Source organism: Zonotrichia albicollis, chromosome 14 (genome assembly GCF_047830755.1).
Source record: "Zonotrichia albicollis isolate bZonAlb1 chromosome 14, bZonAlb1.hap1, whole genome shotgun sequence".
Classification (NCBI taxonomy): Eukaryota; Metazoa; Chordata; class Aves; order Passeriformes; family Passerellidae; genus Zonotrichia; species Zonotrichia albicollis.
In genome coordinates, this window is record NC_133832.1 from 5,597,554 (window position 1) to 5,625,294 (window position 27,741).

At 48.9% G+C, this 27,741-nt stretch overlaps 2 protein-coding genes across 13 annotated transcripts in view; one reads left to right on the forward strand and one right to left on the reverse strand.

Moving 5' to 3' along the window:
- Positions 1–1,515: 1,515 nt before the first annotated feature.
- NONO (non-POU domain containing octamer binding) lies at positions 1,516–16,801 on the reverse strand. 7 transcript variants are annotated; one of them, XM_074551716.1, is made up of 11 exons: positions 16,328–16,801; positions 14,630–14,798; positions 11,878–12,098; positions 10,606–10,907; positions 8,520–8,615; positions 7,445–7,641; positions 6,589–6,673; positions 5,481–5,583; positions 4,110–4,152; positions 3,703–3,812; positions 1,516–2,554 (listed from the first exon to the last, which is right to left on the reverse strand). In XM_074551716.1, the coding sequence occupies exons 1-11, from the start codon at positions 16,607–16,609 to the stop codon at positions 2,417–2,419; spliced, it is 1,746 nt and encodes a 581-aa protein (XP_074407817.1). In that variant the 5' UTR covers positions 16,610–16,801; the 3' UTR covers positions 1,516–2,416. The 7 variants fall into 7 exon arrangements, with proteins under 7 accessions (XP_074407817.1, XP_074407819.1, XP_074407818.1 ...); XM_074551718.1 differs by having other exon boundaries at positions 14,675–14,798; positions 16,328–16,800; XM_074551717.1 differs by having other exon boundaries at positions 11,878–12,071; positions 16,328–16,799.
- The window catches only part of ZMYM3 (zinc finger MYM-type containing 3), a 32,495-nt gene continuing 20,625 nt past the window's right edge, over positions 15,872–27,741 (forward strand). Inside the window, exons 1-3 of one of the 6 annotated variants that reach the window (XM_074551709.1) lie at positions 16,368–16,385; positions 16,872–17,006; positions 26,182–27,072. In XM_074551709.1, coding sequence (XP_074407810.1) covers positions 26,196–27,072 — 877 coding nt within the window. In that variant the 5' untranslated portion in view covers positions 16,368–16,385; positions 16,872–17,006; positions 26,182–26,195. Of the gene's footprint in view, positions 16,132–16,228; positions 16,406–16,871; positions 17,054–26,181; positions 27,073–27,741 lie in introns of those variants that run through there. The other 5 variants (XM_074551712.1, XM_074551711.1, XM_074551710.1 and 2 more) reach the window with 5 other exon arrangements.

A 27,741-nucleotide genomic window follows, 5' to 3' on the forward strand; every position in this document is an offset into this window, starting at 1 on the left:
TCATCCTTTAAAGCAAATTAAGAACAGTTATCTATAGGATCCATACCAGAATTAAGTTTTCTTTCATTACTGGATCTTTTAGAAATTTGGAATTTTGTTAGATGGGCTTTGAGCAGTGTTAAATTCCTCCTCCCCTATGATTTCACACACCCTTTTCTCCCAGGGAAAGGCAGTAACCAGACCCATCCTTACCTTACACTTGCTCAGGACTGTTCAGCAGCAGAGTGATGCTGAAAATCTGAGCTCTGCTGTTCCACTAGGACAGCAATGCCTCCTTGGGCTGCTCAGTAACACACAGCAACAGAGCAACTGGCAGGTGAAGGAGGTAATACAGATACCTGGATGCAACTTCATAGTTTCTTCTCATATCTCACACTTCAGAATTAAACACTGCACTTACACAACAGCCAGGGCACTAGTGAATGTCTGCCAGCCTCATTCCAGACAAGGTACAAGAACTGCTCCATCTTCCACACAGCAACAGAAAAGCTAATTAGCATTCTCACTTGAGATTTTGCAACAGTGAGCTGTTCTAGCAAATAAGCCAGATGAAAAACATCACCAAACTCTTCATGCTTCACAATCAAGCTGATAACCACCATTAGATACCATATCATCTCAGCAAACCAGCTGCTGATGCTTTCAAATGTGAACAAATTAAGAAAAAGAAACAAAAGAGCATTGGCTGCAGCCTCTCTTCCATACATCTTATCATCCCATTCCAGGTTAACTAAAACCCATTCACAGACAGGAGTAAACTAATTAAGGCCCCAGAGTGATTATTTCATCTTCCCCTGCATTTAAAGAGCACCTACGGGACCAAACTCTAATTTAAGGTTCTTGCTGTGGCAACATTAGCCATCTCAAAATGTTTTTATCTTCCCCGTGACTTCACAATTTTTCAAGGCACCTTCTTATGCTTTTAGGCTATAACACTTTCTCCTTCCTCCCTTTCCCACCTTAATTAATTTCTAAGCTTCCCCCTTGGGCAGTCCCAACTCTGGAGACCCAATGTGAGAGCACAAGCCACAGAAGGCTCCTGACCCTACAGATTCCCTCAAGTATTACCCCAGATAAAGCATTACCCCAGATGATAAAGCATTACCCTTGCCACCAGTGAGTCTTTTCCTTCCCACCCCAGCACAGGAGCTCTGGAAAGTCCCAGCCAGAGGCAATTGCAGCACAGAGCACAGACAGACAGCTCTGCACTCTGCACCTGAGAAAGGAACTGAGCTCCAGGACACACGGACAAGCCTTCAACCACAGCAGACACATCCCAGGTATGTCAGCAGCTCCCTTTCCGCATTCTGACCCGCTGAAGCTGAAGGTCACATTCCAACCCACAAATAAAACTCGTTCTGTGAGAGGGAAAACTGCTAAAAAATCCCCAGGGGTTGAACACTCTTTACAGGGCTATGCAAGAACAACTTTTACACCATAATCTGAAGTTTCATTCAATTCAATTCACATGTAGACATTAGTACAAAAAAAAAAGAAGAAACAAGACACCAGATAAAAAAGGCTTAAAATCCACTTTAATAATGCATTCCTGTAACATTCCTCAGACAAACTCAAACTTTTTAGTGGGACAATTACAGTTTGTGTTCAAACAGTTTACACTAAATGAAAAAATCTTGTAGTACTTCTACACAAAAGACAGGCAAGGTTAGGATTATACAAACATTTGTTTCAGTTAAATCTTCAGCATGAGATACAGTATCTTTATCCAATAGATTGTACTTTACTACCAGTAAAAATAAAGAGATACAACACGTTATCAAAAAAATCCATCCAAACAAGAACCTGCCAGCCCTTCAGGCTGCACGACTGTCAACTACTTCAACGAAACAAATGGTCCAGGTAAAAAGAGTAACTAACAAGTTAGGAGGGGGGGGAAAAAAAAAAGAAAAGAAACAAACAAAACCTCCTCCAATTCACTACATGACAGATCATTTGGAGCTATATAAATTTACAAAATCATGGGAGCTGCAAAGTACCCAAATGCTGCCCTAGTTCTCCAGAGACCCCCCCCCCCGTGCTCTTAAGCAAGGTACACTACACTAAAAAAATGCCAAGACATACTGAAATTTTATCCAATTTAGCCTCATGATTTCAGCTGCAAACAGGAAACCTGAAATAGTCATGGCATTAGGGTCCTTGTAAGATTTTACTGTTACTGAACCAGGGCAGCCTCCCAGAATTTATTTTTCACTTTGAAATTAGGAATGCACCACATGAAATTTTCCAAAACCTTTACCAGTCAGACTGCACTCCCCTTGTCCTAGAGTGGCTTTACCAAAACAGGCCCTAATTACCAATCTTTAAAACGTCCCCCCTCCCCCCCAGGTCGAGCCCTGTGTGTGGCCTGCCGAGATTTCCTCCTTCGGGGCGTGTCCAGGGGATGGCTGAACCCTGCTCAGTATCTGCGGCGCTTGTTGGGGCCGAAATCCCCGCCCGGGTTTCCGCGGTTGAAGGCGGGCGGGTTCCCTCCCATGGCTCCCAGGCCCTCCATGGCTCCCCCCTGGCCAAAGCGGTCTGGAGGCGGTGGCGGGGTCTGGGAACGAGCACCAGTGCAGAAGATGCAGGAAGAAAAACAAGGAAGAACAAAGGGCAGTTAAAAGCAGTTTGAGTTGATAGCAATTCTACCAATATTCCACAATTCCAGCTGACCTCACTGCAAACATTCACCCCAGCAAAAACATCCCCACAGTCCCAAACCCGCACCATTGTAGAACAAAGCTCCTTTCCCCACACAACCTGCAGTCAGGAATAGAGAGTCCTGCTGTGCAGCAGGTGAGCCATGAACTCACCTCTCCTTTCCACTCCTGGCTTCACCTTCCCCCTTAATTTCCCTGTGTAGTGCACATTCCCTTAACCTCAGCTGCTTTGCTGTCCCTACCACTTAGGTGGTTTTTAGACAAATAAAACTGTTCTTTATGGAAAAAAAAAATCTGTGTCATAGTCACAACAAAGCAAGCAGTTTGAATAGGAATATTTGCAGAAAAAACATTCATTGGACCAGTTCACAAAAATCACTGAAGGAAGATGAACTTTTAGGACAAACTTTACTATGATTGCTGCTGTTTCTGCTGGTGACTGACACTGTGGGAGGGCCAATCCTCTGTGTGACAGAGATGGATAACAAATGCCACAAAAGTCAGGGTCTGTTGCAAAACCCTTTGGTAAAGTTTAAAACTAAATCTAATACAAAAAAATTTAAAAAGTCAAACAGATAAGCATGAACACCACTGATTCTTTGCTTTTGACCTCCTAAGCAAATTGGCTGAACTCATTCTGGCATATGAGAACAGGAGATAACCCTTTTCTGGTTATGGAACTGGTGATGAACAGAACACTCCTGAAAGCTTGGCTTTATGCCTACAAGAATCTACTCTCAAAAACTTCTCAATTTCACAGAGTGCTTCCCACTAGGTCATTTAAAAACAACCATATATTACTCCTAAGAGCTTTCTAACAAGCATTTCAGCACTAGCTCTCTTGGAAGTAAATGAAGCCATTATTACACTTGGCTCAATCTCCTGAAAATTATCAGCTAGTACCAAGGCAAGATTAACTTAGCAGGAGTGAAGCAACAGGTCTGAGTAGATAAATAAGCCTCAACTTCAGCAGCTAATGCTTAATACTGGAAACAACAATCTGCATTTTAGAGGTGTGCACAAAAAGCAGATGCAGATACACTACCATTCCCATGGCTCCATCAGGGATCATAGCTCCAGGACCAGCAGCAGGAGGTGCAGGAGCTGGGACATTGGTACCACCCATAGCTCCTCTATTGTTCATGCCAATGGTACCTGGAAAAGAAAAGTGAGGAATAGTCCTGGCACACACACACAGTGACTGGGGTCTGCTCATCACCCCAGAGCCACAAATCATTGCTCCATGCAGGGACAGAGTCCAGACTATCAGGTCACAATCAGCTGATCTTGCTTTACAGCACGTTGTGTTTCCTGTCACATGAATACTTCCTCTTACTAGCCTGGGACATTAATTTGAGTTTCTAAATAAGAAGCCAATAAAATGAGATCACTAAAAAAAGGGGTAGATTTTGTAAGGAAATTAACATGCACAGGAACAAAGAAAACTCTTACCTCCCATACCCATCTGTCCCATTCGCATGTCTGGTGGCTCCCTCTGGAAAGACAGACACTCATCTCAACTGATAATCAGGCTTTTAAAAATGTAATTATACAAATTCAAAGAGTTCTGAGGATTTACTACTGAATAATGTATAGAAAAGTAATTCCCAGGGTAAATATCAAAGAAAGGCAGGAGCAACCTTCACGTGATAGCTGCTGAATCAATAGGTTTTATTTTAAATATCTCATTATAAAAGGTAGTTTTTCAAAATTATAATAAAACATCCAGCAGCAAAGCTGCACATGCAGACTTTAACAAAGACATCTTGATGGAAAGATGTGCTGAGCAGTAGTAACACATTAGACAGAATTAGTTTTGCTACTCCCTCAGCACAGCTAAGAAGCTTTTCCTGTTGAAAGGAATGCAAGCTTACATAAAGACACAGTACTGGGTCACTTGCATTAAAATACCATTTAGTGAGCTCAATTTCTCTTTTATTAACCAAGCATCAGAAACACCTATCACAGATTTTTCTCACTGCAAAATCAGGAGCACTTCAGTGAGAGCACTACTTTTTTAATAGTGATAAGTGAAGACAACTTTCATCTGCAGTCTCAGTGCCATTATCCATCATATGAAGGCAGTATTATTTGTAGGAATCAGGATATCTGCTGCACAAAGAGAATATTCCAGCTTTTGGCTCAGCCATGCTCCTGGCCCTTTGGTTTGACACACATTTACCTATTTTGCCAAGGCCAAGTTTCACTAGTAAGCATTGAACACTTACCCCCAGCTGCATCAATGCCATTACACCACCTGAACAGCCCTACAGCTGCCTCCACAACAGAAACTGCCTGGGACTGGAAACAAACTGTAAGGTATTTCTCTGTAGAACTAGAGATACTGTTATTAAAAGGCAGGTTACCACCAGGTTACACTACAAAAAATACTTGACCAACTGACTTTTAAGTACAAGCATATACCATGCCTGCAGCAATGCCTTCAGTTGGGATCATTTTATCATGACTAAAACAGACTGCAAGCCAGGGATATTGCCAGTCATATAATCATAACAGCCTTCTGCTGCAGTGCTTCAGGACAGTGTGTGTTGCTGTTAGAACAGAATTAGTCAGCACACATTTTTCTGAACAGTAAGACAGCTACAAAGGGCCCTACGTGAAGAGCAGTGGAACAGAACTGGGAGATTTACAGTTTCCAGGCTAAACTGTATTAAGATTGGAGGGAGTCAATAATGTAGGGTACACTGCACTACTGATGTACAGTCCTCCAACCAAGCTGAAAATCCACAGAAAGCTGTGCTGTGGAAGGGAAAAATCTACAGTGAGTGTGGAGATGTAATGGAAATGTAGAAGCACTCGTACCGCATCAGCAAAATTCCCTTTGAAGCCTTCCTGCTGGCGCCTCATCATCTCCTCCTGCTGCCTTCTCATCTCCTCCTCACGGCGCCTGCGCTCCTCCTCCTGCCTGCAAACGAAGTCCAAGATGCTCAGCACAACAAACACCAACCACCTGCATCACTGGGCTGCGGTGCTGCCTCATGGATCTTCATCGGAAACTTTACACTTCAAACTTTCAGTTTTGAGAGCTCATTTGAAAAAAAAAAACCCACTTGTGTGTGTGCGTCTCATGAGGAGCAGCTGAAGGAGCTGGAGGGGCTAAGCCTGGAGAAAAGGAGGCTCAAGGGGGACACCACCACCCTCTACAACTGCCTGACAGGAGGGTGGAGCCAGGTGGGAGTCAGTCTCTTCTCCCAGGTAACAAGTGACAGGACAAGAGGAAACTGCTTTAAGTCACACCAGGGAAAATTGAGATTTGACATCAGGCTGCCCAGAAAGTGGTGGAGTCACCATTCCTAAAAGGATTTAAAGGATGTGTAGATGTGGTGCTTAGGGACTGATCGTGGGCTTGGCACTGATAGATTTACAGCCAAACCCATGATTTTAGAAGTATTTTCCAACCCTACGTACACAGCTGCTGCCAAATGCATGCAGCCTACATGCAGTATCATGCATCAAGCCTGACGGCTCTCAATCCCCTTCTATTACAAATAGTCTGGTAATCTTCCTGGAGTTTCTCAAAACAACCCCAAGACAAGGAAGTGCTATAATGGAGAGAGAAATCTGAGACCAAGTTACCTTCAAATGAAAACAAAGATGCTGGAATGGGATTTCCCAATCTACAGCACTGAAGCCACTAAATCACAGCAGAGATTCTGATTTTTCTATCTGCCTCATTTAAAGGAGCTTAACTGAGACACAGAAATGTGAAGAAGCACCTACTGATCAATGGAAGAAACTCCTAACGCTTCCATCTTAAACCAAATGTACATTCTTCCCTATGAACAAAAAAAGCCCAAAGCACAGGCACACTTGAGGTAGCAATTAAATTGTCACAATGAACAATCAGGTGCAGTGAAGAGGTGTTTTATTCTGCTCTGGATTCACAGCATTTCACAACCTGCCCCCTTACCTGAGCTCCAACTGTTTACGTTTTTGTACTTCTTGGTTATGCAATTCCTCCATTCTCCTCAGCTCCTCCTGGCGCCTCATTAAATCTGTGTAAGACAACAGTAAAAAACACAATCAGACTCTTCTCCCATGCCACCTCTCATGAATTCCTGAACTAGAACTATAATATAGAAGAGAAAAAGGTAACAGAGTCTTTACCAATACAGCAGCATCTCCCCATGTTAGGTCTAACAAGATTCAGTGCCAGGCCCTGCCCTGGGTCACACCAAGCCCTGCAGCTCCAGGCTGGGCAGAGGGGCTGGAAAGGGCCTGGTGGGAAAGGCCCTGGGGGTGCTGCTCACCAGCAGCTCAACAGGAGCCAGGTGTGCCCAGGTGGGCAAGAGGCCAAGGGCACCTGGCCTGTCCCAGCCATGGTGGGGCAGCAGGACCAGGGCAGTGACTGTCCCCTGCCTGGGCACTGCTGAGGCCACTCCTCAAATCCTGGGTCCAGCTCTGGGTTCCTCACAACAACACAGACACTGAGGGGCTGGAGCGTGTCCAGAGAAGGGAACGGAGTGGGGAAGGGTCTGGAACACAATTCTGCTGGGGAGCAGCTGAGGGAGCTGGGAAAGGGGCTCAGCCTGGAGAAAAGACTTGAGGAGACTTTACTGCTCGACAAGTACCTGAAAGGAGGTTAATGGTTGGGCTTGCTGATCTTTTCCACCTAAATGATGTTACGAATTCCATTTATTTGCTGCTACCATGCTTGGTTGCACCACAGCTCCCCTTGAGTGGTCTCTAGCCAGTCTATTGAGCCACCCACTCCAGGATAGCACAGGGCCCTGCTCCCACCCTGGATTTACCCATCTGGCTGGTACCTTGTCGCATGAGCATCACTTGGTGCTCGTGGCGAGCTGCTTCCATCTCCATCTCCAGCTTCTCTCGAGCTTCCTTGATGTTGCGATCTACTTGTTCCTGCTGCTGCTTCTCCATCTCTATCAAAGCCTTCCAACGCATGGCATATTCATACTCAAAGCTGCCAGGCTGTGCAAACCGAGGAGGCTGCTCACGCTCCCTGGCAGACAACGAACAGCTAGTGAATGCTTCAGGAGAGCAAGGAGGAACCAAGAAAGCTCCATTTGTGTGTCAAATGCAATAGCAGACCCCAGTTAACTGTGCCTAAGACACCAGTTGGTTTGCTCCTCAGGCATCATCTTATTCCTGCATGGAAGCTGTCCTCCTCCATAACAAGCAATGGCATTGCTTTCATAAGAGATTCTGGGTGAAGAGATTTAGAAATCCCCTTGAAAGCAACAGCCTTTGCTCCTGCTGCACATCTTATGGACAGATGCACTCCAGAAACAAACACTGCCCAAGTGTGCATGTTATTTTTACTCTGCACCTGTAGAACAGGACTACTCCTAATTCCACCTCCTGAAGCTCTCATCTTCCTTACTTGAAAAATTCATGAGCTCACATGGTTTGCCAATGCCAACTGCTCAGATCACAGGATTCCCACTTATACTGACTGGGGAGCCCTCTAAGACTCTGGTCTTATACCTGGATAGTTCTACAATCTCCTAATGCCACTCATAAAATTCCCCAAGTTTCTATTGTGGATTCAAGTGTTTCCTACAAAGGCTTTCTGTAATACTTCCCAGGGAATCTCATGTCATCTGTGTTATATCAAATTGACCTAATTTTTTATTCCAACAACTGAAATGGACTTATAGAAAATATGTGAAGGCTGCCAGTCTTATCCAGCAGTGTGGATTCAAAAATCACTATTTTCTTTCAGCCAATCATGGCAAGAGAAGAGTGAATGCAATTCTTCTTAAGTCAGGTCACACTTAAGGAAAAAAAAGGAGGACCTGATGAGCACTGATGAGCCACCCCTCTAAGACACACTAGCCCACAGGCACTCTCCTCTCCTGCTGCATGCCAGGCACATACTTGTGATACTGCTGGTTTTTGATGACTAGTTTCTCTGGTAGACCCTCCTCATCATCATACTGATCCATGGGCTCCACAGTGACAGGGCGAGGGAATCTGTAAAGAAAAAGTGAGGTGCTTTGACAAAAAATCAAGAACAAGCTTGCAGAAGTGGAAAACACAACTTATATTGCTTTTAGCACTGCTCTCAGAAACTCAGAGCAGCTGGGGATCTCAACCAAAGTGAAACCAGGAATCACTTTGAACTCTTTTTTTTAAGAATAGGAGTGTAACTGTCAATCAAAATCCTTGTTTAATCCAAATCAAAATTGTACTGGAAGAATAATATTTGTAGTTACTTGCTTCAAATTAACAGCTTAACTGGAATCCTGACACACTCCAGTAAGATCTACTCAGCATGAAGTCTTGTCTCTAGGGTGGCACAAGCCATCTGTGCCTTTTTATGGCTATCTAAAGCAAAGAGTCACCACACACTCCTCACTGGAGGCTGCAGGCTGCACCATCCAGTCATCCTGTGCTGGTGAGGCCACCATGTGCTACTGTTGCTTGGCAACAGTGCTCTAGGAAGGTCCACTGGGCCCTCGTCTGAATTTCTACCCCCCAGGGAATCCACTGGTGCACTTCAGAGCAGACACTGCAGATGTGTGCTCCTCTCTCCCTGGCTTCTGCATGCAGAACAAAGTATTGACCTGGCCTCTGAATCAGCTCTCCAGCACAGCACTGACACTGCTCATCCTCAGCAAAAGCAGCACCCCAGCTCCCCATGAGCTCCCAGTCCCATGCGCCAGGGCTGGGGAAATGAAGACAGATGATCCTGTTGTGCCAAGTTGGCCATGGGCACCCAGGCTCCAGCAGGAAGGCAGGATATGGAGGGCTAAAATCCATTTCCTCAGTTTAAGATCCATAATACAGCTTTGCACTTTGTGACATATTCCATTATTAATAATCTTATTTTCTAACATGAACAGATTTCAAACAGTTTATCTAGCTTTCCTGTCTTGAACTAGGACAAACCAGAACAAGTTTAATCAAAACCAAACCATAACTAGAAAAGAACAACAGAATTATTTGTAGTCTTAGATACCAAAACCCAATGTACTGATAGCTATAAAGAGACTGAATGTTAACCTTAGCTATGCATTGATAGTGGTTAGTTTTAAAAATCACTTTTAAAAATCTGTTTGCATTGTTCTTTCAGGTATAGACTTCTGAACCAGCAAAAGCTCCCTAACAATAATCCTCCTGGTAGAGCACTACTCACTATGCTGGTTATGCTCAAGAAGCATCAGGGAGAAAAACAGGTATTAAAAAAGAAATAAACAAAACCTGCTTTTTGAAACTGAATGTGCTTGTGTATAGCTGTGCCACTGCAGAGCCACAGGAGGTGAGAAGCACAAAACTTTAAAAATTACTTTAAAAATGAGCAATACAGCTCCATTTCAGGAAGTGCTCTCGTCACAAATTCTAGGAGCATAATACAAAAGAGAGTAATTTTTTTCTAAGAGATAAGAAATGGCTCCCTCTTAACAGAGCAACAAGCTGTTTTGTGGAATGCAACTGGAATTGGTCATTTGCTTGAGCAAGTTCATATAATTATGAGAACATGATTTTCTGCCTTATTACATTCAAGCACAGGGAAAACAGTTTATAATGGTGAAAACTCCATTACAACACAATCCAATCTATGTGAGCAGCCTCTCCAACAGATCCCATGCCCACAGTGGCATTCCACCCTGTGGAGAAGACTCTCCCTTTTAGTGACCCAGAGTGTACAATTAAAACACTTGCACTTTGTTTCCAAACAAGTTATATGGATGGTCTCTGAAACAGGTCCTGCTCTTAAAGGCTGCTTTAACTGCCCTAAGGTTGTTTTATGGAGAAAAAGTTTATTGGGAAGTTTTATGCACTTACCCCACTAGCAGCTTCCCAGAAGAAAGCTTTCAGACCTGAGCTTCAGCACAGACTGTCTCTTGTTGGAACAAAGCTAAATAAAATTCTCCCCAGGCCAATCCCCCACCTGTCCCACTGAGGTGCCAGAACCAGCATTCACCAGCCCATGCAGAGCACCTGTCCCAGGCACACTTACGTAGTCAGCAGGAAAGACCCATCACTACATCTATCCAGCGCCTTCCTAGCAGCAGGCTTCCCTGAGAACTCCACAATGCCTTTCCCAGAGGATCGTCCTCTGTCATCCACAATAACCACAGCCCTTTCCACCTGGCCAAACACTGAGAAGGCTTCCTCCAGGAGCTCGTTGGACACAAACTGAGGCAGGTTCCTGACTGTCAGCGAGGCGCTGTGGCAGGCGAAGCGCACGCGGAGCTGCTTCCCACGCAGAGGCATGTTGTCCAGTTCCACCTTGGCAATCTCTGCCAGGGTGCGAGTTTCCTGCAGATACAACAGCCTGCATTAAAGCTTCCAGAAAGGCACAGGACTAAACACAAGCTTATTTCTCCATAGCAAGTACTTCTGAGAGAAATAAATGATCCTCGTGCCAAAAAGCACAGCTATTCCTTATCATGAATGACTGAACAGCCAGAGTTTGGGGGTGGGGAGGGTGAGAAATATATAACAAATATCTAAGTTTAGTCCAACAGCTAGTATGAACTAAGCAAACAATGACATTTTCATAATGACACAATTATATTAAGGCTACAAAGCACCTTTTTTAAAAAAACAACCAAGATTAATCTATTAACCAAGTCTGATAAGGAAATGCTGACAGTATGACAATCTGTGAAAGACCTTCTATGCCACTTTCACACCTTTCATGCCACTTTCCCACCTTTCCACTCACTTAAGTAACTCCCAAGCAGCTACACTACACAAAAGTGGCCCAGATATGGCTGTGGAAACCTCATCCACTCACCTCAGGGCTTTCACAAAAGTGGTGCATGAGCCACAGAAATCTAAGAACCACTCTATGGTGGTAGCTACTTCCCTTTCAGAAACACTTCAATGTGATCATCTAGATCCCCTAGCCCAAGAGCATTAATCATGCCAGAAATGCTGCATGACAAACTATGCCCATAGGAATTCTATATTCCAGAAATAGAAAAGTTCACTTTGGCTATAATAGCATCACATTCATGTGAGTTTTTTTCTGCTTTCTACCAGCTGATTTCAGAATAAATTTATCAGATCTCTCATAACTCCTGCCACAAGCTGCCTAAATTCACATCTCTCTTAAGAACAAGCTCTAGACCAACCACTTGGAAGCTAATCCCATATTCCAGGTTACTGAGATCATCAGCAGGTGTAATCAGCAAGGCATCAGAACATCCACAACTTTCAATTAGCAACAGTGCTCCATTGTGAGCCATCACCACAAAACTCCCCAAAGTGCCAAGTCACTCACCAGCCTGATAAAACCAAAGCCTTTGTCCTTGTGTATGAAGACTTCCCCTGCCTTGCCATACTTCTCAAACAACTTTCTCATCTCTTCCTCTGTAATATCAGGGGGCAGATTCCCCACAAAGAGGCGGCTCCTTTGGGTGAAGGTCTTTTCACCGGGTTTCCGGAAATTCTTCAGGTCAATGGTCAGGCCTTCATCTGAGGGGAATAAGGTACACAGCTGCTCTACAGTTGGGGGGATAAATTTTATTAGGTTTCATCACAGTGACCACAGAGACACAGGATAATACAGATAACACACCCCTTCATTTTGGTCTTAAACCTCTCCAGCCATCTCTCCAGCAAAAAGGGAGTTTGATGTTTTATTTCAGACTGGTCCCATAGCTTTTTTAAAGAAAACTGAACCTCAGTGCTCATTAACACCAGTGAATTGGAGGAAACAACACACTGCAGCTTGAAATAACATCAAATATTTCAATCAAACTTTTTGAGATCTGGTCAAGGTAACTGGCCCACAAAAAAAAAACAACTGCAGTCACAACAGAGGATTTTGCTATTACAACACAAATAATTACAGAAAAGCCACAGTTTAGCCAGAAAACAGAGTTTTACTCAAAAACACACAAAACCAACTCCAGATATCTAGAAAAATATGAAAATAAGAGGAAATTTTGTTCAGACAGTTAACATTTAAGATAGCTGTCATTCTGTGAGATGGGTTCCAGAGTATGGGTTTCCAAGCTGAAGAGAGGGCTGGAATAGTGAAAATAGTGGGGAAAAATACCAACCCAAAATTTAAAATAACACTCTGCCATATAGATGAGCCCTCAAAAAAATCACAAGATTAATTACAGGGAAAAAAATCCCTATTCAGTAAGTTCTGCTAGAAGGGATTTTTAAAGTTGGAAAAGACCTCTGAGATCAAGTCCAAAGTTAAAATATTTTCTGAGCTGTCCAACAGAAATAAACACAAACAGTAACATTCTCAAATCCCCACAGGCATATACAATCTTTAACCCTTAATTCAGCAAGAGTCCAGCATGAGCCTGAGAGCTCTGTTATGTGCCAGAAACAGGGGTGGATTTAGCATCACTTTATCACCCTGTGCCCCATTTTCTTAAACACACATGGAACTTAACCACACAGGACTACAGGGCACAGAAAGCAACTCCTTTGCTTTGCAGAGGAGGACACAAGTCATGGTCACACATATGAAATAAACTGTGAACATCAATGGCTTGACTGCAGTTACAAAACAGGGCAATAAATGAGAAAGACTGTCCATGAAAAGACAATGCAAGGACAACTCTGATAGGAGTAAGCACACCTCCATGGCCAACACTAAATAACCAGACAGAGTGTGCCCAGAGAAGAGCAGTGAGAGTAAGTTATCTACTTCACAAAGGTGCAGGAGTGAAACGTTCTGCCTTGTTCACAGCATGAGTATTTGGGGATGGATTTGAAGGGCTGTGGATACAACACGAGGTACTTGCACAGAGTTACACTCAGGGGTACACAGAGTACCTCTGTTCTGCCTCAGGAGATCCATGCAAAGGAATGAGACACACTCATTCACTCGCAGCTGATTCCTGTGGGAATTCCCCAGTACAGCTGTACTGTTATTGTTTTCAACCTGACTGGAACCGGCTGCTCTGCCACTCTGCTCTGTTATTGTCTGGGAACTGATAAAGAGCCTGTTCAACTCCACCACTTAACAAAAACATGCCGGATTTTTACCAGCCTGGTATCCTTGACACAAAAAAAACCTCCACTATGAGGAATCACACAAAGCACACAGGTGAGTTCTACACACTTTTGTTTTTGAACATCCAAGCTTAAAAAAAACCCCAACAAATCCACATCAAATAAAACTAAAGCACTCTTTCCCTCCCCAAAAATGCTAACGGAGATGTCTCGCCACTTCTAAACCACCAGGTTAGATCGGTTCAGGCCCCTGAAGCCATTAACGCGTTCTGTCCCCGCTCCGGAGCGGACTCCACACTGACCAGGAGAACCCGGACACCCGCTGGAGCAGAACGGCTTCGGCAATGTCAAATGGCATTAAATACTGAGTAAAGCTGGGCATCTCCCGGTTCCTCATTATAAACAAAGAAAAATCAGTCTGAACAGGCGCCTGCAGATCGCTGCAACAACGTTTTCACTACAGCATAATCTTCACCGATTCTTACTTCTGTACAATCTAGTAATTGCTCTAGCAACCAAGTTTCTGAAGTTTCTAGCTTCCTAAGAAAACCTGTATTGAGAAGCCATCTGTTATGCCCGGGGAAAAAACAGGAACCAGACAATGAAAGACAGAGCTCGTTATATTCGCGACGCTTAAAGAATATAACAGTGTCAAGAACGCACTGACTTTCAAACTGTAAGCGATCTTTCCCTGGGATTTTCGGACAAAGAACCTCTATATCGCCTGCTCTGGTTTTGGGAGCGCAAGAAACTCACGAACACAAAAACTTCCGAACAAACGCCACAGGACTCGCGCGTACCCACGAGCGGACTTAAGAAAACCAAAAGAAAACGCACAAATACAACCCAGGCGCAATTAAAACCGCAGCCTCCAACAAGGGGAAAAAACTGATTTAGCAGGAGATGCTGCAGCCTGCTTGGGAACCTAAGGATTTATTGTTTAAACTTGGAAAACCGGGTTCCTTTTGTTCCTGCCGAGACCTGTTGCACGCCCGAGGGCCGCAGCTAACCCGAGGTTTCCCGCTGCACCGAAGCGGTCGCTCAGCGCCTACCCAGAGCGGGGCCGGGCGGGCCCCCGCGGCGGGCCCGGGACTCACTCTGGCTGTTGGCCTGCTGCCCGTTCGCGGGGATGGACGGCGGCGGGTGCTGCTGGTGCTGCTTGCGCGGAGCGTGGTTCTGCTTCTCCATGTTGAAGCCCTTGTTGCCCTGCATCTTCCCCACCTAAAAGCAACACGCGCACGGTCGGGAGGCGGCCCGGAGCTCGGTCCCGGCTGGCTCCCGCCGGCCCCGCGTGCAGGGGCGGGGCGGGCCGCGCAGGCCGCGCCGGGCCCGGGGCGACGGAGCGGGGCCGAGCCGCGACCCTACCGCCCCCGCGAGCTCACCTGGCGGCAACACCGGACAGGGACACGGACACCGGGACAGGCACAGGCCCCGGACACGGACACCGGGACGGACACGGGCACCGGGACCGCGGCGGCCCTGAGAGCAGAGCGCGCGGCCGGAACTCGCGCAGCCTAACACGGCGCCCCTCTCCCTGAGCTCCTATTGGCCACCTGGCGCCCGCCGCCGCGCCGCTAACTGGCCAACCCCGCCGTCACTCACAGAGGCCGCCGTAGTGGGGCGGGACCAGCTGGCCGTGCGCGGACCCCATTGGTCAACGGAGCGGCAGCGCGCGCTGCCAATCACGGCGGCGGGCATCAAGCTTGGGTGAGAGGCGAGCGGGGGACAAAGGGAGCGCCGCGAGCCGCCCCGCGCGCGGCGCGCAGGCGCGGTGCGGGAGCGCGGGGGCCGCGCGCTTTTAAAGGGCCAGCGGCGGCGCCGAGCGCGTGCCGCCCCGCCGCGATCCCCGACGGCACCGGGGCGGGTCCGGCCTTGGCTTCTCCACCCCGGCCAGCAAGCACCGGAGCCCGGCAGCGCCGCGGGGCCGGCCTGTGCCGATCCGGTCTCCTCTAGGTGTTCTCCATCCCCGTGCCCGCTCCTTGCCGCCTCCAGCCGCGGGCTTCCCCTTGTCGCCCGGAGCCCGTTCCCGTCGCTGCCCCGCTGTGCGGAGGAAGGCGGCTCCTTCCCCTGGGAGCGCACCGGGCGCCCTGGGAGCGCAGTCGTGTCGTGCCTCGGGCGGGTTTCGTTTCACCGCCTTGCAATAAACCCCGCCGCTCCCGCCGCTTCACCGGCGCAGGTGCCGCGCGCCCGCGGCCAGCCCGCTCCCGGGCACGGGACCCCCGGGCGGCTCACAGCCCTCGCGGAGCGCCCGCGGCTTTCCCGCAGCTCCGCCGCCCGCTCCCGGCTGTGCCCCCGGCTCCCAGCCCACGCTCAGCCCCGGCACCCCCATGTGCCCGCGGGCCGGGAAACCGCAGGCTCCCAGGGGCGGGAGCGATGGGAGAGCCCCCCGGTGGAGCGGGGCGGCCGAGAGCTGGATGCTGCCCCGCTGAGCCGGGGGGGGCCCGGTCCCGCCGGCAGGGGACCCCCGGGGAGGGGGGAACAAGCCCGGTGGGGCGGAGCAGCGCGGGGGGCACGGATGGAGGCGGGAAGGGGGAGCCGCGGGCGGCGAGGCCAGGTGGGCGCTGTCATGGCCGGGGAAGGGCACGCCGGGCTCTGCGCGGTGGTGCGGGAACGCAGCCCGAGCACGGGAGGGGGATCCCGGGGGGAGGCGGTGCCGGGAATGGGGGGCGCCGGCCCGGGCGGTCCCTCCCGGGGGCGGTGCCGCGTCCCGGGCCCCCGCGGAAGCCCCGCCCGGCCGCGCTGTCACTCACCGCCCCGGGGAGACGCTCCAGCTTCGGGGAGGCGGTGGCGGCGCCCGGGCTCTGCCGGGTGGGTCCCCCCGCGTGCAGGTAGAGGCCGTAGCGGTGCGGCCGGACCGGACCCCCCGGGACGACAGCGGGGCTGGGGCCGGGAGAGGCGGCAGCGAGAGGGTTAAGGGGGGGGCGGGGAGCGGGGTGGCGAGCCCATTCCGTGCGATCCGCTCCGCGCTTTGCGGGTGGCCGCGTGGGCACCGGCGGGAACCGGGGCGCCCCGTTCTGGCCCGCGCCTCCCATCGTGCTCCCCCCCCGCACCCCGCCGTGCCCCGCCAGACCGCAGCTGTCACCCGCGCCCGGCTCCGTGCTGCCCGCCCGCCGGGACCCGCTCCGCCAGGCGGATCCGCCCCAGGATTTCCAGCCGCCCGTGGCGATCCGGGCTGTCGCGCCGATCCCGAGCTCGGGGCTCCGCTCCGCGTTTCCGCGGCAGCCGCTCGTGAGCGAGTCTCGCGAGCCCAGGCCCCACCGCGGCCTATGAGAGCGCGTCCCTCTCTCCGCACAGCCAATAGGGCGCCGCCGCCGCCCCCCCGTCGGCTGGCAGCGCGTTGAGGGCTCCGAGCGGCGCCTCCATTTAAAGGGGCCGCGACCCGAATCCGGGTTCTGGGTAGAGCGGGCGGCGCAGCACCGGGAGAGCCAGGTACGAGCGGTGGCGGCCGCGGGCGTGCCCCAGCGGTGTCCCGGGAGGTGCGGATGGGGCCACGGGCCGGTCTTGGGGCCCCGCGAAGAGGGGGCGGGGCGGGCGCGTGCGGCGCGGGTACCAGGGTGGGGGGGGGGGGTGGGTGAGCCCCCCGGGGATGGGGGGGGGGTGCGCGCCTTGCGGGAGGGGGCGTGGCCGGCGCCCCTCGAGGGGGCGTGGCCGGTGCCGCTCGCCCCCTCCCCGGGGCGGCCGCTTGGGGGCGCCCTGCGGCGGGTCCCGGAGGGGGGGGCGCTGTGCGACCCTCGCCCCTTATGGGTGATCTGGGCTGTGGCCTCCCTCGGGATGGATGGGGAGCCCCAGCCTGACTCCCACCCCTTGCAGCTCCAGTCCAATGCGAATTGCTCTGCAGTGCGGGGGAGGCGGTGGTCTCTGCACCCCCCCCGGTATTCCTGGGGAGCACACTTGCCTGGCCCCCATCCTCCCCTCGGTTCCATGGAGACCCCCTTGGGCCCTCGCTCTGGAGACGGGTGGTCTCTGGAGTCCCCCGGAATGGATGGGGAGCCCCCATGTGAGCCCCATCCCCGACCTGGTGCAGACCCCACGCCGTGCCCCCTGCAGTGGGGAGATCGTGCCACCCTTTTGCATTTTGGGGAGGGGTCTGGGCTCTGGGTGCCCCCGCTGTGGCTGGGGAACCCCCCAGCCTGACCCATCATTCCCAGCCTGCTTCCATGGAGACCCCAGCGAGATCCCTGCCCTGTTGTGGGGGGCGGTCTCTGGGTACCCCTGCGGTGGACGGGGAGCCCCAGCCTGGCCCATCCCCGGTGTGGGCTGGCACAGGGAGGTGTGGGGGCAGCCCTTATGGGGGACAGGCTGGGCCCGGGGTTCATGGCTCCCGCAGGCCCTGAGCGCTCAGCCCAGCGGGGCCTGTCCTTGCTGAGGGGCTGTGCTGAGCAGGGACAGCAAACAGTCCTGGCAGCCTCTGCCCCACAGCTCTGCCCTGGCACTCGGCTCTCCCCGTGTCCCCAGGGGCTCTGCCTTTATGGTGCTGTCACCACGTGCAGGAGCAAAGTCTGTGGGGTTCACAGCTGCTGCTCTGTGAACTGGATAACCCTTCTGACAGCCTTCCCTGTGTGTGGGGGAGTCTGCAGCCTCCTCAAGGTCTGGAGGGGATGTGTGGCCCTGGGCACCCTGTGCTGCTCTCGAGGATCTGGCTCCATGAGAGGCAGGTGCAGCCCCAGGGGCTGGCGCTGCCCTGGGCTGCTGCTGAAGCCTCCCCATGTGGGCAGGGTGGCTGTGGCCAGCAAGGTGCCCTGGGGAACATCAGGCACCCCCTGTGTGGTTGGTAGAGGTGGAGGCAGGCCTGGCAAGGCCAGGAGCTGGCTGTGCTGTGTGCCCAGCATGGGAAAAGGCCCTGGCATCAGAAATGCTGTGTGGGCAGAGGCAGTGCTGGACATGTCAGGTGATGGTGGGGGGTAGGATTTTCAACTGAGTGCTGAGGGATGGTTACTGGAGTCTCTTTTGATGAGCATGAGAGCTGCTTCATTTGTGCTCTCCTCTGCTCCTGCTGTGCTTCCAGGTATGGCTTTTGTTCTAGGCTGTAGCTTCTTTCCTTTTCATTGCAGCTGCAATCCCCAAGAAAACTTTTAATCTGCATTTTCTCACCTAACCCTGCCTAGCCTGGGATCAAAGCTGGTGATAAGAGCATAGCCCTGTTGTTATTGTGAGCTCAACCTTATGAAAGGAATATCCACAGCCTACAGAGCTGTAATGACTAACCTGAGCCTCACAGCTCCATAGTGCATATTTGCACAACCTCTTTTTCTCTCTGCACCTGCTCACATCCCTCTCCCTGTGAGTGCCCTTGCTTTGGAGGATGACAGTGAGTAACACCAGATTCTCCCTCATCTCTGGCAGCCAGAGGAAGGGCCCAGGCTGAGCCCATGGCCTCACTTTGGGGGCAAAGCCCTTTGTATGATACTCTGTGGATGTCTTGTGGTCAGTGATGCTGTGATGGACACAGATGTGCTGGCAGAAGCCTTGCTGCAGAAGGGTTGTGATCAAAGCCATCCAATGGAAGCATGTAATCAGCTACAGCTGTGACAACGCATTTGTTACTTTAGCAAAGGCAGTGCTGAGGATTTGACTGAATTTTAGTCTGTCGTGTTTTATTAACTTCCCTCTCTGCAGATGGTACAGGTCAGGGAATGGCAGTGCCTGAGACCATCCTCACCAGCCCTGCTGGCCATGGGCTCTGGTGCTGTCTCCTCTCCCCTTGCCGTGAGCCTGCTCTGCTGGCCCAGCCCTGGGCAGCCCAAGGGGTGAGGAGCTGGTCTCTGGATGGGCTGAGATATTGCTCTGCTCAACACAGCCTTGCCAGGGCCACTCTGAAGAGCTGTATGTGAGCTGAGGCCTCCCAGCACTGAGATCCCTTTCCAGCACCTTGCAGAGGGATCTGGGACTGTCAGTGAGGCAGAGGAGACAGCTCTCACTGTGTTTCCAGTATTTTGGCTCTGCAGGGCTCTAAAGGAAAATTTCATGTTTTGCCTTCAAAGATACGTCCTCTCAGAGACTCTGCCCTTTTGTTTTCTCTCTTTTTCCTGGGCAGTAAGGTTTATTCACAGAACACAGACAGATTTGGGTTGTAAGGGACCTCTAGGAGTGTCTGGTCGTTCTGATCTGCTCACGGCAAAGCTGACTTTGAGGCTTTGTTCAGAGGTATGTCCAGTTGTGTTTTGAGGGCCTCCAGGCAGTCTGTGGCCTGTCCCAGGCTGCAGCACTCCTCTGGAGAGTCACCTGCTGTCCCTGCAGCTGTCCTCTCCAGCTGCTTGTGGGATGTGCCAGGACACTTTGTCAGGTGTTCTGATGCCTTCCTGCAGCATTTGGGCAACAGGTAAACAGACCTGATGACCATCTGGTTTTTACCATTTCCAGGTCTCCTATTTTTTTTTTTAAATAATTGTCTTGATATCATTAAGGCAGTTTGGGCACACACAGCTCAAGCATGCTGTACCTCCAAGCCTTTTTTGTTGAGCTTCTGATAGTACTTCCAAAGCCTTTTTACCCACTCACCCCTTTCCCCTGCATTTAACACTATTTTGGCTGTACAAACACCAGGAGAATTTTCTCTTGGACTTGATGGCTGAGTGGAGTTGGTTCTTGAGGCTGAGTTGCTCTCCATATAGCATTGCTGCTGAGGGTGTACTTGGATTTGTTACTCTTTTCTCTGTTGCAAAGCCTTGACACTCAGTGCTTTGGGAGATCCTGGTCTTAGGAGGTGTGAGGGGATCCAAGGCATTTCAAACTGCTGCCAGGATGGCATTCTGGATGGATGAGGATGCTCCTGTTGCCTGTCCTAGCATTTACTGCTATGGTTAGCATTAGATAATGCTGAGATTGAAGAATGTTGTCAGTTTTATTTGAAGTGTTGCAGGGAGTCTCCTGGTAAACCTAATTCCAGGCAATTCTGTGAGATTTCTGAAAATTGTCCTTCTTGCACTTTGTTGAAGCCGAGGTGAAGTTTCTGGAATGCAAACTCAAAATCCAGTTTGGTTGTTCCTGCCTTTGAGGAATTTACAGGAGACTCATGGCTGTGTGTTACAGCACCAGCTGCTCAGTGCTGGAGGATTTTCTGGCTTCAGGTGACAGTGATACTTCATTTGGGGCCTACAGCCCTGAGCTGGGGCTCCGCTGTAGGAAAATCTAGTGGTGATCTGCTTTCCTGGCTTTGGGACTAACAAAAAACAATTGCTGGAGTCTCAGTGCTGCTGGTGAAATTCTGGAAAGGCCCTTTTTCCCTGTGTGCCAGTTACTGTTGTGTGGACAGTCCCAGTGACACTGGAGGCTGGCCTGGAGGGGATGTGGTGAAAGCTGCTGCCCTATGCACTGGTTGGGAGCCAATCATCCATTTGGAGGTGGGACAATGTTCACCAAACCCTCCCTGAAAGGCACAAGGACTTGACCACAGGAGCTGTGGCTGACTTGGAGTGAGTCACTGCATGTAAAGCCTCCAAGTCCCAGAGGGTTTACAGATCCCATGGTCAGTTGTTTAATCATGTGTTTATGGGCTTTGATTTCCAGATTTTTGCATCCTTGAGTGCATCTCTGTGTCTCCAAGGAGTTGTCTGCTGTAGATCTTCTTACTTTGGGACTTTTTTGAGATGGATCACATCTCTCCCATTTCTTTTCAAGGAACAAAATAGGTTTAGCTCTGAAGGGTGTTCTTTAAACCACGGCTGATTAATAAAGCAGTGGGATTCTTGTGTTACTGTGTCAGATTTTTATTTTTAATTTGAAACATCTCAGCTCTTCCAATGACTGTGATCAATTGTAGACAGTAGCTAAGAATGAGACAGCGATGGTCTAAGAGAGCACAGTGTGCAAGTAGCACTCTACTGAATGTCACCAAGGGGGCTTTGTGCACTTCAGTTTGCAGCTCAGAGAGCTGCCTCTCCACAAACACAAGTAAGCAACAAAAAACTTTCTCCTCCTTTCTGGAGAATTTTTTCTGGACTGGAACATGGTCCACAGTAGTGTGCTTAATTTACTGGTGATTGTTTGTAAATTCATTTGGGTTGAAGTGAGTTAGCCAATATGTAATAAAGGTTTGCAGTGCCTGAATTTAGAATGCTGTCAGTTGTCCAGATAAACTCAGATAAGTCACAGTGAAGTTGGCTTCTGCTGTACTCACCACTCAAAGTATAATATTGTTGATGAAGATATGTTGACTGAAACCGTGCTGGTAGGACATGATATTACTTTCTTAATGTTTTATTCATTGAACTGTGTATTTACACTATTTTTGTTGATAAATACTAGGTGGAGTGTTACTGTTGGTTCAAAAATTTGGCACAAAAAAATAGAAGCTTCTTCCAGAGATCTGCTTAGATCTTACAGACCTTGTAGATGGGAGGTGGCTGAAATGTTGACTTAAGTCTCTTTTGTAGTTACTAGTTAATTGTTTTCATATTTCAAATTATCTCTAATAGTGAAAAAGATAATCCTTCAGCCTTCAAAAGTGTTGAAAATCTGCATACACATCCATGAACAGAAGTCCAGGACAGATACCCAAGCAGTTCCTGTTCCTTTGCCAGAGGACAGCAGTAACTGCATGGGTGTGGGATTTTTTGTGGGCTGTAAAGACTTCTGAGATGTTCTCTTCATCAGGAGGGAGTAACAGCAGCATTTTTTTTTTTGCTGTCTGTTTTTAATTAAATGTTTGATGGTAGATCCTCATTTCTGTAGGTAGGCCACATATTCCCCTGCTAATGGTTACCTGAGTTACAGCACCACTGATGTCTTTAATAAGCTGGATAAAGTCCCAGGATGTGCTTAAGTGTCCTGGCAGAGATGTTGCACTTTGAGCTTCCAGACCTGAGAGAAGATGCCACGTGCCCCTCTTGGGCAGGTCTGGTGGTCACAGGTGGGTTTGGCCATCAGTGCCGTGTTCTGTGCCAGTCCTGCCCTCCTGGGGAGGACCCCCAGCTGTCCCATCACTCCTTTGCAAATGCCTATTGCTGCCTGAGAAGCATTCTGCTGCAGGCTGCTGTGCCGGGGACTTAGCTCCTTCAACTTCCCAAGCATCTATCTCTTACTGGATACTCCAGGGAAGTAGTATTTACTCCTAGGTGAGGAGTTCCCAGATGGAGCAGTTCTGTGTGCTGCTAGGTGCAGGATTTCAGCACACTGCCTCCTCTTGGTTTGTTGCACTGCACTCTCCTTGCTGCCAGTTATGTGGCTGGAAAAGAAGAAGATTTTGAGCAAACCAGTGACCAAACCCCAGTGACTGAGCTGTGCATTAGCTGGTCCTGGAGTAAGAGAGGTGATGACTTGTGGTGGATCATTTCAGCATCTGCCAGAAACAATAAGCTATTCTGTTTCTGTTGTGGAAAGTGAGAAAAGACTTTCCCAGAGATAAAGAGCACGCTCTGTTTGCAGCTTAACTCACTGTGAAGCTCAACAGAAGGCCCAGACAAATCTGTCTGCCTGGGGCAGACAGAAGTAGAGCTTCTTACCTTGCTGCAGCAGAGCAGCTCTAATTTCTTCAGGTTGAGTTTGATTTCAGAGCAACCCACAGAACTGGAAAATACCTTTCTTTCCTATTTTGAGAGCCTCCTTCCTCGTTCTTATCAGCTGGTAGTTGAAAGCCACTATAAAGAATTCATTGTCAGGGATATTCTGTGCTTTCCCACTCACACTGTTTGTCAGCATCACCTTGGGTCCAGCCTCAACTCTTAACTCCATCAGCTTTTCCAGATTCTTTTAAATATATCAAGAGTTGGCATTCATTTGCCCTGTATCACCTCGGAGCTCTGCTGCACAAGGTTGAAAATAAACAAAAGGAAAATACTTCTAAAACCTGAATGTTAAACTGCAGGACTTAAAACCCACTGGAATTTTAGGAGGTCCAAAGTGTAAATTGGTTCAAAGTGGGATTAGGCAGATTCACAGAGGATTTGCCCAGTACAGACTCTTAACAGGGACATTGTCAGTGCAGGTCAAGCCAAGTGAGATTCTTGGGCAGCTGAGTCCTTGACTGGGGGATGTGCTGAAGAGGAACATCCTGTTAGTTGTGTTTCTTACACTCTCTCCCCAGGTATTCACATTCCTGGTGTGAATAGGAACAGGATATTCAAGCACATGGCCCTTTCATTGCTGCCCTGCAGCAGTCCTTAGCTTTGCAATCCTAAGAAGTTTGAGTTCCTTCTCCAGAATGTGTGAGCTGTTCTGCTGGGAGGGTTCAGACAGAACTGATGAGAGGGGACAGGGCCTGGAGCACTGAGGGCTGTGCTTCCAAACAGAGCATGTGAGTGAGTCAGTGCTCTCACTGCAGCCTTGCCTCTGCAGAGAGGTCTGTTCCAGCCACATCCTGATACTTTGGAGTTGCCTTAATCTGCAGAATGCTTCTTCTCTTTCAGACTTTCCTGTTGGTCAAGCACACTGCCATTAAGTCAGAGTTTTGTCTTGCATTGTATCACCCAAAGTTTGAAAGCAGGTTAAGGTGTACACTGTTAACCCAGATGCCTTTGGTCCACTTGTACCATGAGTTACAGGACAAGTTTGTAGATGGTTGCTTGCATTATGCTCTGGGAGGGAATGCCCACATGGATTTCTTATGCTCCAAATGTTTCCAGGGTCTGTTTCTACCAAGCAAAGACTAGGCAGCTGAAAGTGGGAATTACTTTAGGACCTTAGTGGTTCATTGCAAACTTGTGCAAAGTGTCTGAGGTCATTCTGAGGGGTATGTTAGCTTTGTTAAGTATACCTGTAAATAAATTTACCTTCTTCATCTGGATGTTTTGAGGTTTTTTTCTTATTATTGTAGGGTCTGCTGTCTGTCTGTGAAACTGGATGGGGAATATCTTTGAGCAGGAGACATCGCTCATATTCTGAACAGCATCTTGTTTATCATCTTGGAAGGGTTCTCATCTTCAAACCCTTAGGACCTTTCTTTCAGATACCTTTGTTTCTATTTCACTTTGTTCTTATTTCTGTCAGCCAACCTAAAACATGTGTTAGATCCTGCATTGCTCTGGAATTGGCTTATTCTAAAAGTTCTGTCTCATCTTGTTACTAAAAGTGAACAGAAACATCAAAATCTTTGGGGGTGAAACTTGCTGAGCATTTCTAAAGATTACATTTGCTTTAGTTTCTGATTGGGATTGTAGGAACAATGCTTTATCTACCACCAGGAAACAGAAAACATTACTGTGTATTTAGATAAAATAAGGAGGTGGTGGCTTTGAAGTCCAGTTGTTGGGTATGATTTCCTTAAATTCCTGCTTGTCTAAGTTTCAGAAGCTGGGTACCTTCTCTGTCCAAATATGTTCTGTTTAGTTCTGAGCAAACCATTTGTGAGTGAAATTTTGCTTGTCTGTTCAGAGGGAAGGATATGAAAAAAAGAGCTAAACAGCCATCATCAGTGAAATTAAATCAGGCTTCCTCCTTCATTGATAGAGATGAGTTATGCCCACTGTAAGCCCAAATAAACAAAAGTACTGTGTTTTTTCATTCAGGGCTTAAAACAGTGCTAAATTTAGAATTGGAATTACTCTGATAGGAAGGGCTAGGTTGTTGCCACGTCATTTGATTCTAGTGCCTTTTTTGTAGTGCCTACTGAGAGCCTGTTTGGGGACATGATGTTATTTCAAGTCTTGCACTGCCTTCCCACTTGCAGACTCCAGCTCTTTCTCTCTTTCCCTCTTCAGGTTTGTCAACCATTATCTCCTTGTGGGGGTATAATTCAGTTTTAGACCATATTACTTGCCTCATCTCTAAGTCTTGACCTTTCTGTCTTATGATGATGTCAACCATGAGGAGCTGGGCTGTAACTTTGCCTCTGAGGTTGGCAGTCTGCATCACACCTTCCTGTTCAAGTCACTGTTGGTGCCCTGCAAAGTCACACTGAGCTTTTTTCCTGACTCTGCATTGCCTGTTTGTGTCTATCTTGCTACTTGTTCTTCTTATGACTGCTTTTAACATCAGAGCTTTACCACCTTTCTTCTTGTCACCCTCCAGAACTCCTCCTAGTTCTAACTTAAGCTTTTCCAGTTGTTCCATGTCTGAATATTAGCCTATGTAATTTTGGGGCTATGCAGCTTCTGTAGTTATAGTGTAATATTGTTCATATCTGTCCTCTGACAAGATTAATGTGTGTTGTCATCCTGTGTCTTGTTAAGACTCACACTTCAGGGCTTGAAAGACTCACACTTGAGGCTTCTACCTCTGTGTTTAAGAGAAAAAAGGTATTTTAAAAATTAAAAATGTGTTAGCTCCATAAGAACAGATCAGGAGAGAGGACAGACCAGATTATTTGGATGGAGAAGAAGGCAGGGCTGGGGATATTACCACAGAACATTGGTGTGGAGCCTCCTGAATTGGTGCTCTGATACCCCAGTGTGTCATTTAGCATGAGCAAGTTTCTTTGCTGTGCTGTGGTGAGATATGTGAGGGCTGTAGAGTTCCCAAAGGTCTGTAACACCAAACTACTGCATCCTGCTGCTGACTTTTGTACCCTCACAAGCAGAGGTGATTCGCCTGCTGGTGTCTGATGTCCTGGTTATGGCCTGGCAGCATTCCTGGGCCTTGGTTTACTCCAGCAGTGTTCAGAAGAGTGCACAGTTCATGTTCTGTGTTAGACTGCTTTTCATTAACTTGCAAGTCTCTCTCTCATTTCCAGTTGCCATCTTCTAAATGGATTCCAGTGAATTTTCAGGATCTCTGGACCCCCTGTCCTTGCCTGACAAACCCCTCATTGGTGATCTCCCTGCTGACATGGAGTTTGGTGAAGATCTCCTGGGCTCCCAGACAGCTTCTACCCAGGAAGTTTCAGTTCTTCAGCCCCCTGGCTGGGATCAATCCAAGCAGATGTCTGCAGATGAGGACTTGGACCTTGTAGTGAAAGCAGACAACGTGCCTGAACTAAATAAATCAAATGACTGTGTTCTAGATAAACCTGGTGTCTTGGATGTGCTGGAGAAACCTGGTGTCAGGGATGATTTGGGTAAAACCTCTGACTTGGTGGATAAAGCAGAGGGTCTGGATGGGCTGTGTAAGGAACAACCTTCCCAGGACGTGGAGGGTGGACCAGCAGACTCCTCTGCCCTGTCTAGAGAAGCTGTTGGTCCAGAAACAGGGAAAGAAGGGGAAGATGCACCAAAAAATTGTTCTGGGGATATAAAGGAAGATGGTGCTGCTGCTATTCCTGCACTGTCTGGTGACAATGCCCCTAAATCACCCCAACAACCTGTCCCTGACTCCAAGGACCTCAGCAGTGCCCCAGCCAAGGAAGAAACCACAGCACAGTCCTCAAGTCCCACAGTGCCCCCACCCCAAATCAGTCTGAAACAAACAAAGAAGATGAAGCTGAAGGCACCAAGGAAAACCTCACCTTTGCAGAGGGAAGGGCTGGCAGGGGAAGCACAGGTGCAGCTGAGCCCAGACAGCAGAACTGCAGCTTTGCCCCCTGAGCCTGTGGAGAAAAACCGGGCAGAGGAAGGGGATGATAATGGGAAGAACTCACTTAAAGAAAACAGTGCACTCAAAGCACAGGAAGCCTTACCACCAGCAGGTAAGTTGTTGGCTCAGCAGAACCTGGCTTCCTTTCGCTCAAGTCATCCAGCTAAACATTGCTGAAGCTGGAGTCTGCTCTGCATTCCAGCTCATCCCCTGCTATGGAAATAGCCAGCTCTTCTGATGGTCTAGATTTGGGCAAAGCCTCTTGTGTAAAGGGAATAATGTTCTGGTGTGCACAAGCTCCTGCTCTGGCTTTCATGGCTTTAATTGATTTTTGGTGCTTGTGGAAGCAAGGAGCTTCCCCAGTAAAGCTGTGGCTGCACATCAGCCACAGCTTTTTTTATTTAAAACATCTCAACTCTTCCAATAACTGTTAACAATTGTAGACAATAGCCAGGAATGAGACAGTGATGGTCTAAGATGGCACTGTGTGCAAGTAGCACTGTACTGAATGTCACCAAGGGGGCTTTGTGCTCTTTGAGTTTGCAGCTCAGAGAGCTCACGCTCTCCATTGCTGGAGTCTTTGCTGGAACTTAGGTCAGCAAAGCTGTTTCCAATAGGCAAAGTTCCTCTGCCCAGCTGGCCATCCCCAGGAGATGCTCAGTCTTGTCAGAAGCAGCCCACCCAGCCTGCCTCTCCCATGCAGGGAGGTCTCCCCCTTACAGGGCTTCTCCCTGTCTGTGTTTGGATCTGCAACTACAGCTTGTGGGTTTAGGAACCTTCC

Coding starts and splice junctions, on each gene's coding strand:
- NONO (XM_074551716.1), bottom strand. CDS start 16,609: ATGGGAGGCGCGGGCCAGAACGGGGCGCCCCGGTTCCCGCCGGTGCCC. Junction 14,799..16,327: donor TGGAGCGTCTCCCCGGGGCG/GTGAGTGACAGC, acceptor TGTTGCTTTTAG/GTGGGGAAGATGCAGGGCAA. Junction 12,099..14,629: donor CCCGCCCGGCCCCGCTCTGG/GTAGGCGCTGAG, acceptor CCCCAACTGTAG/AGCAGCTGTGTACCTTATTC.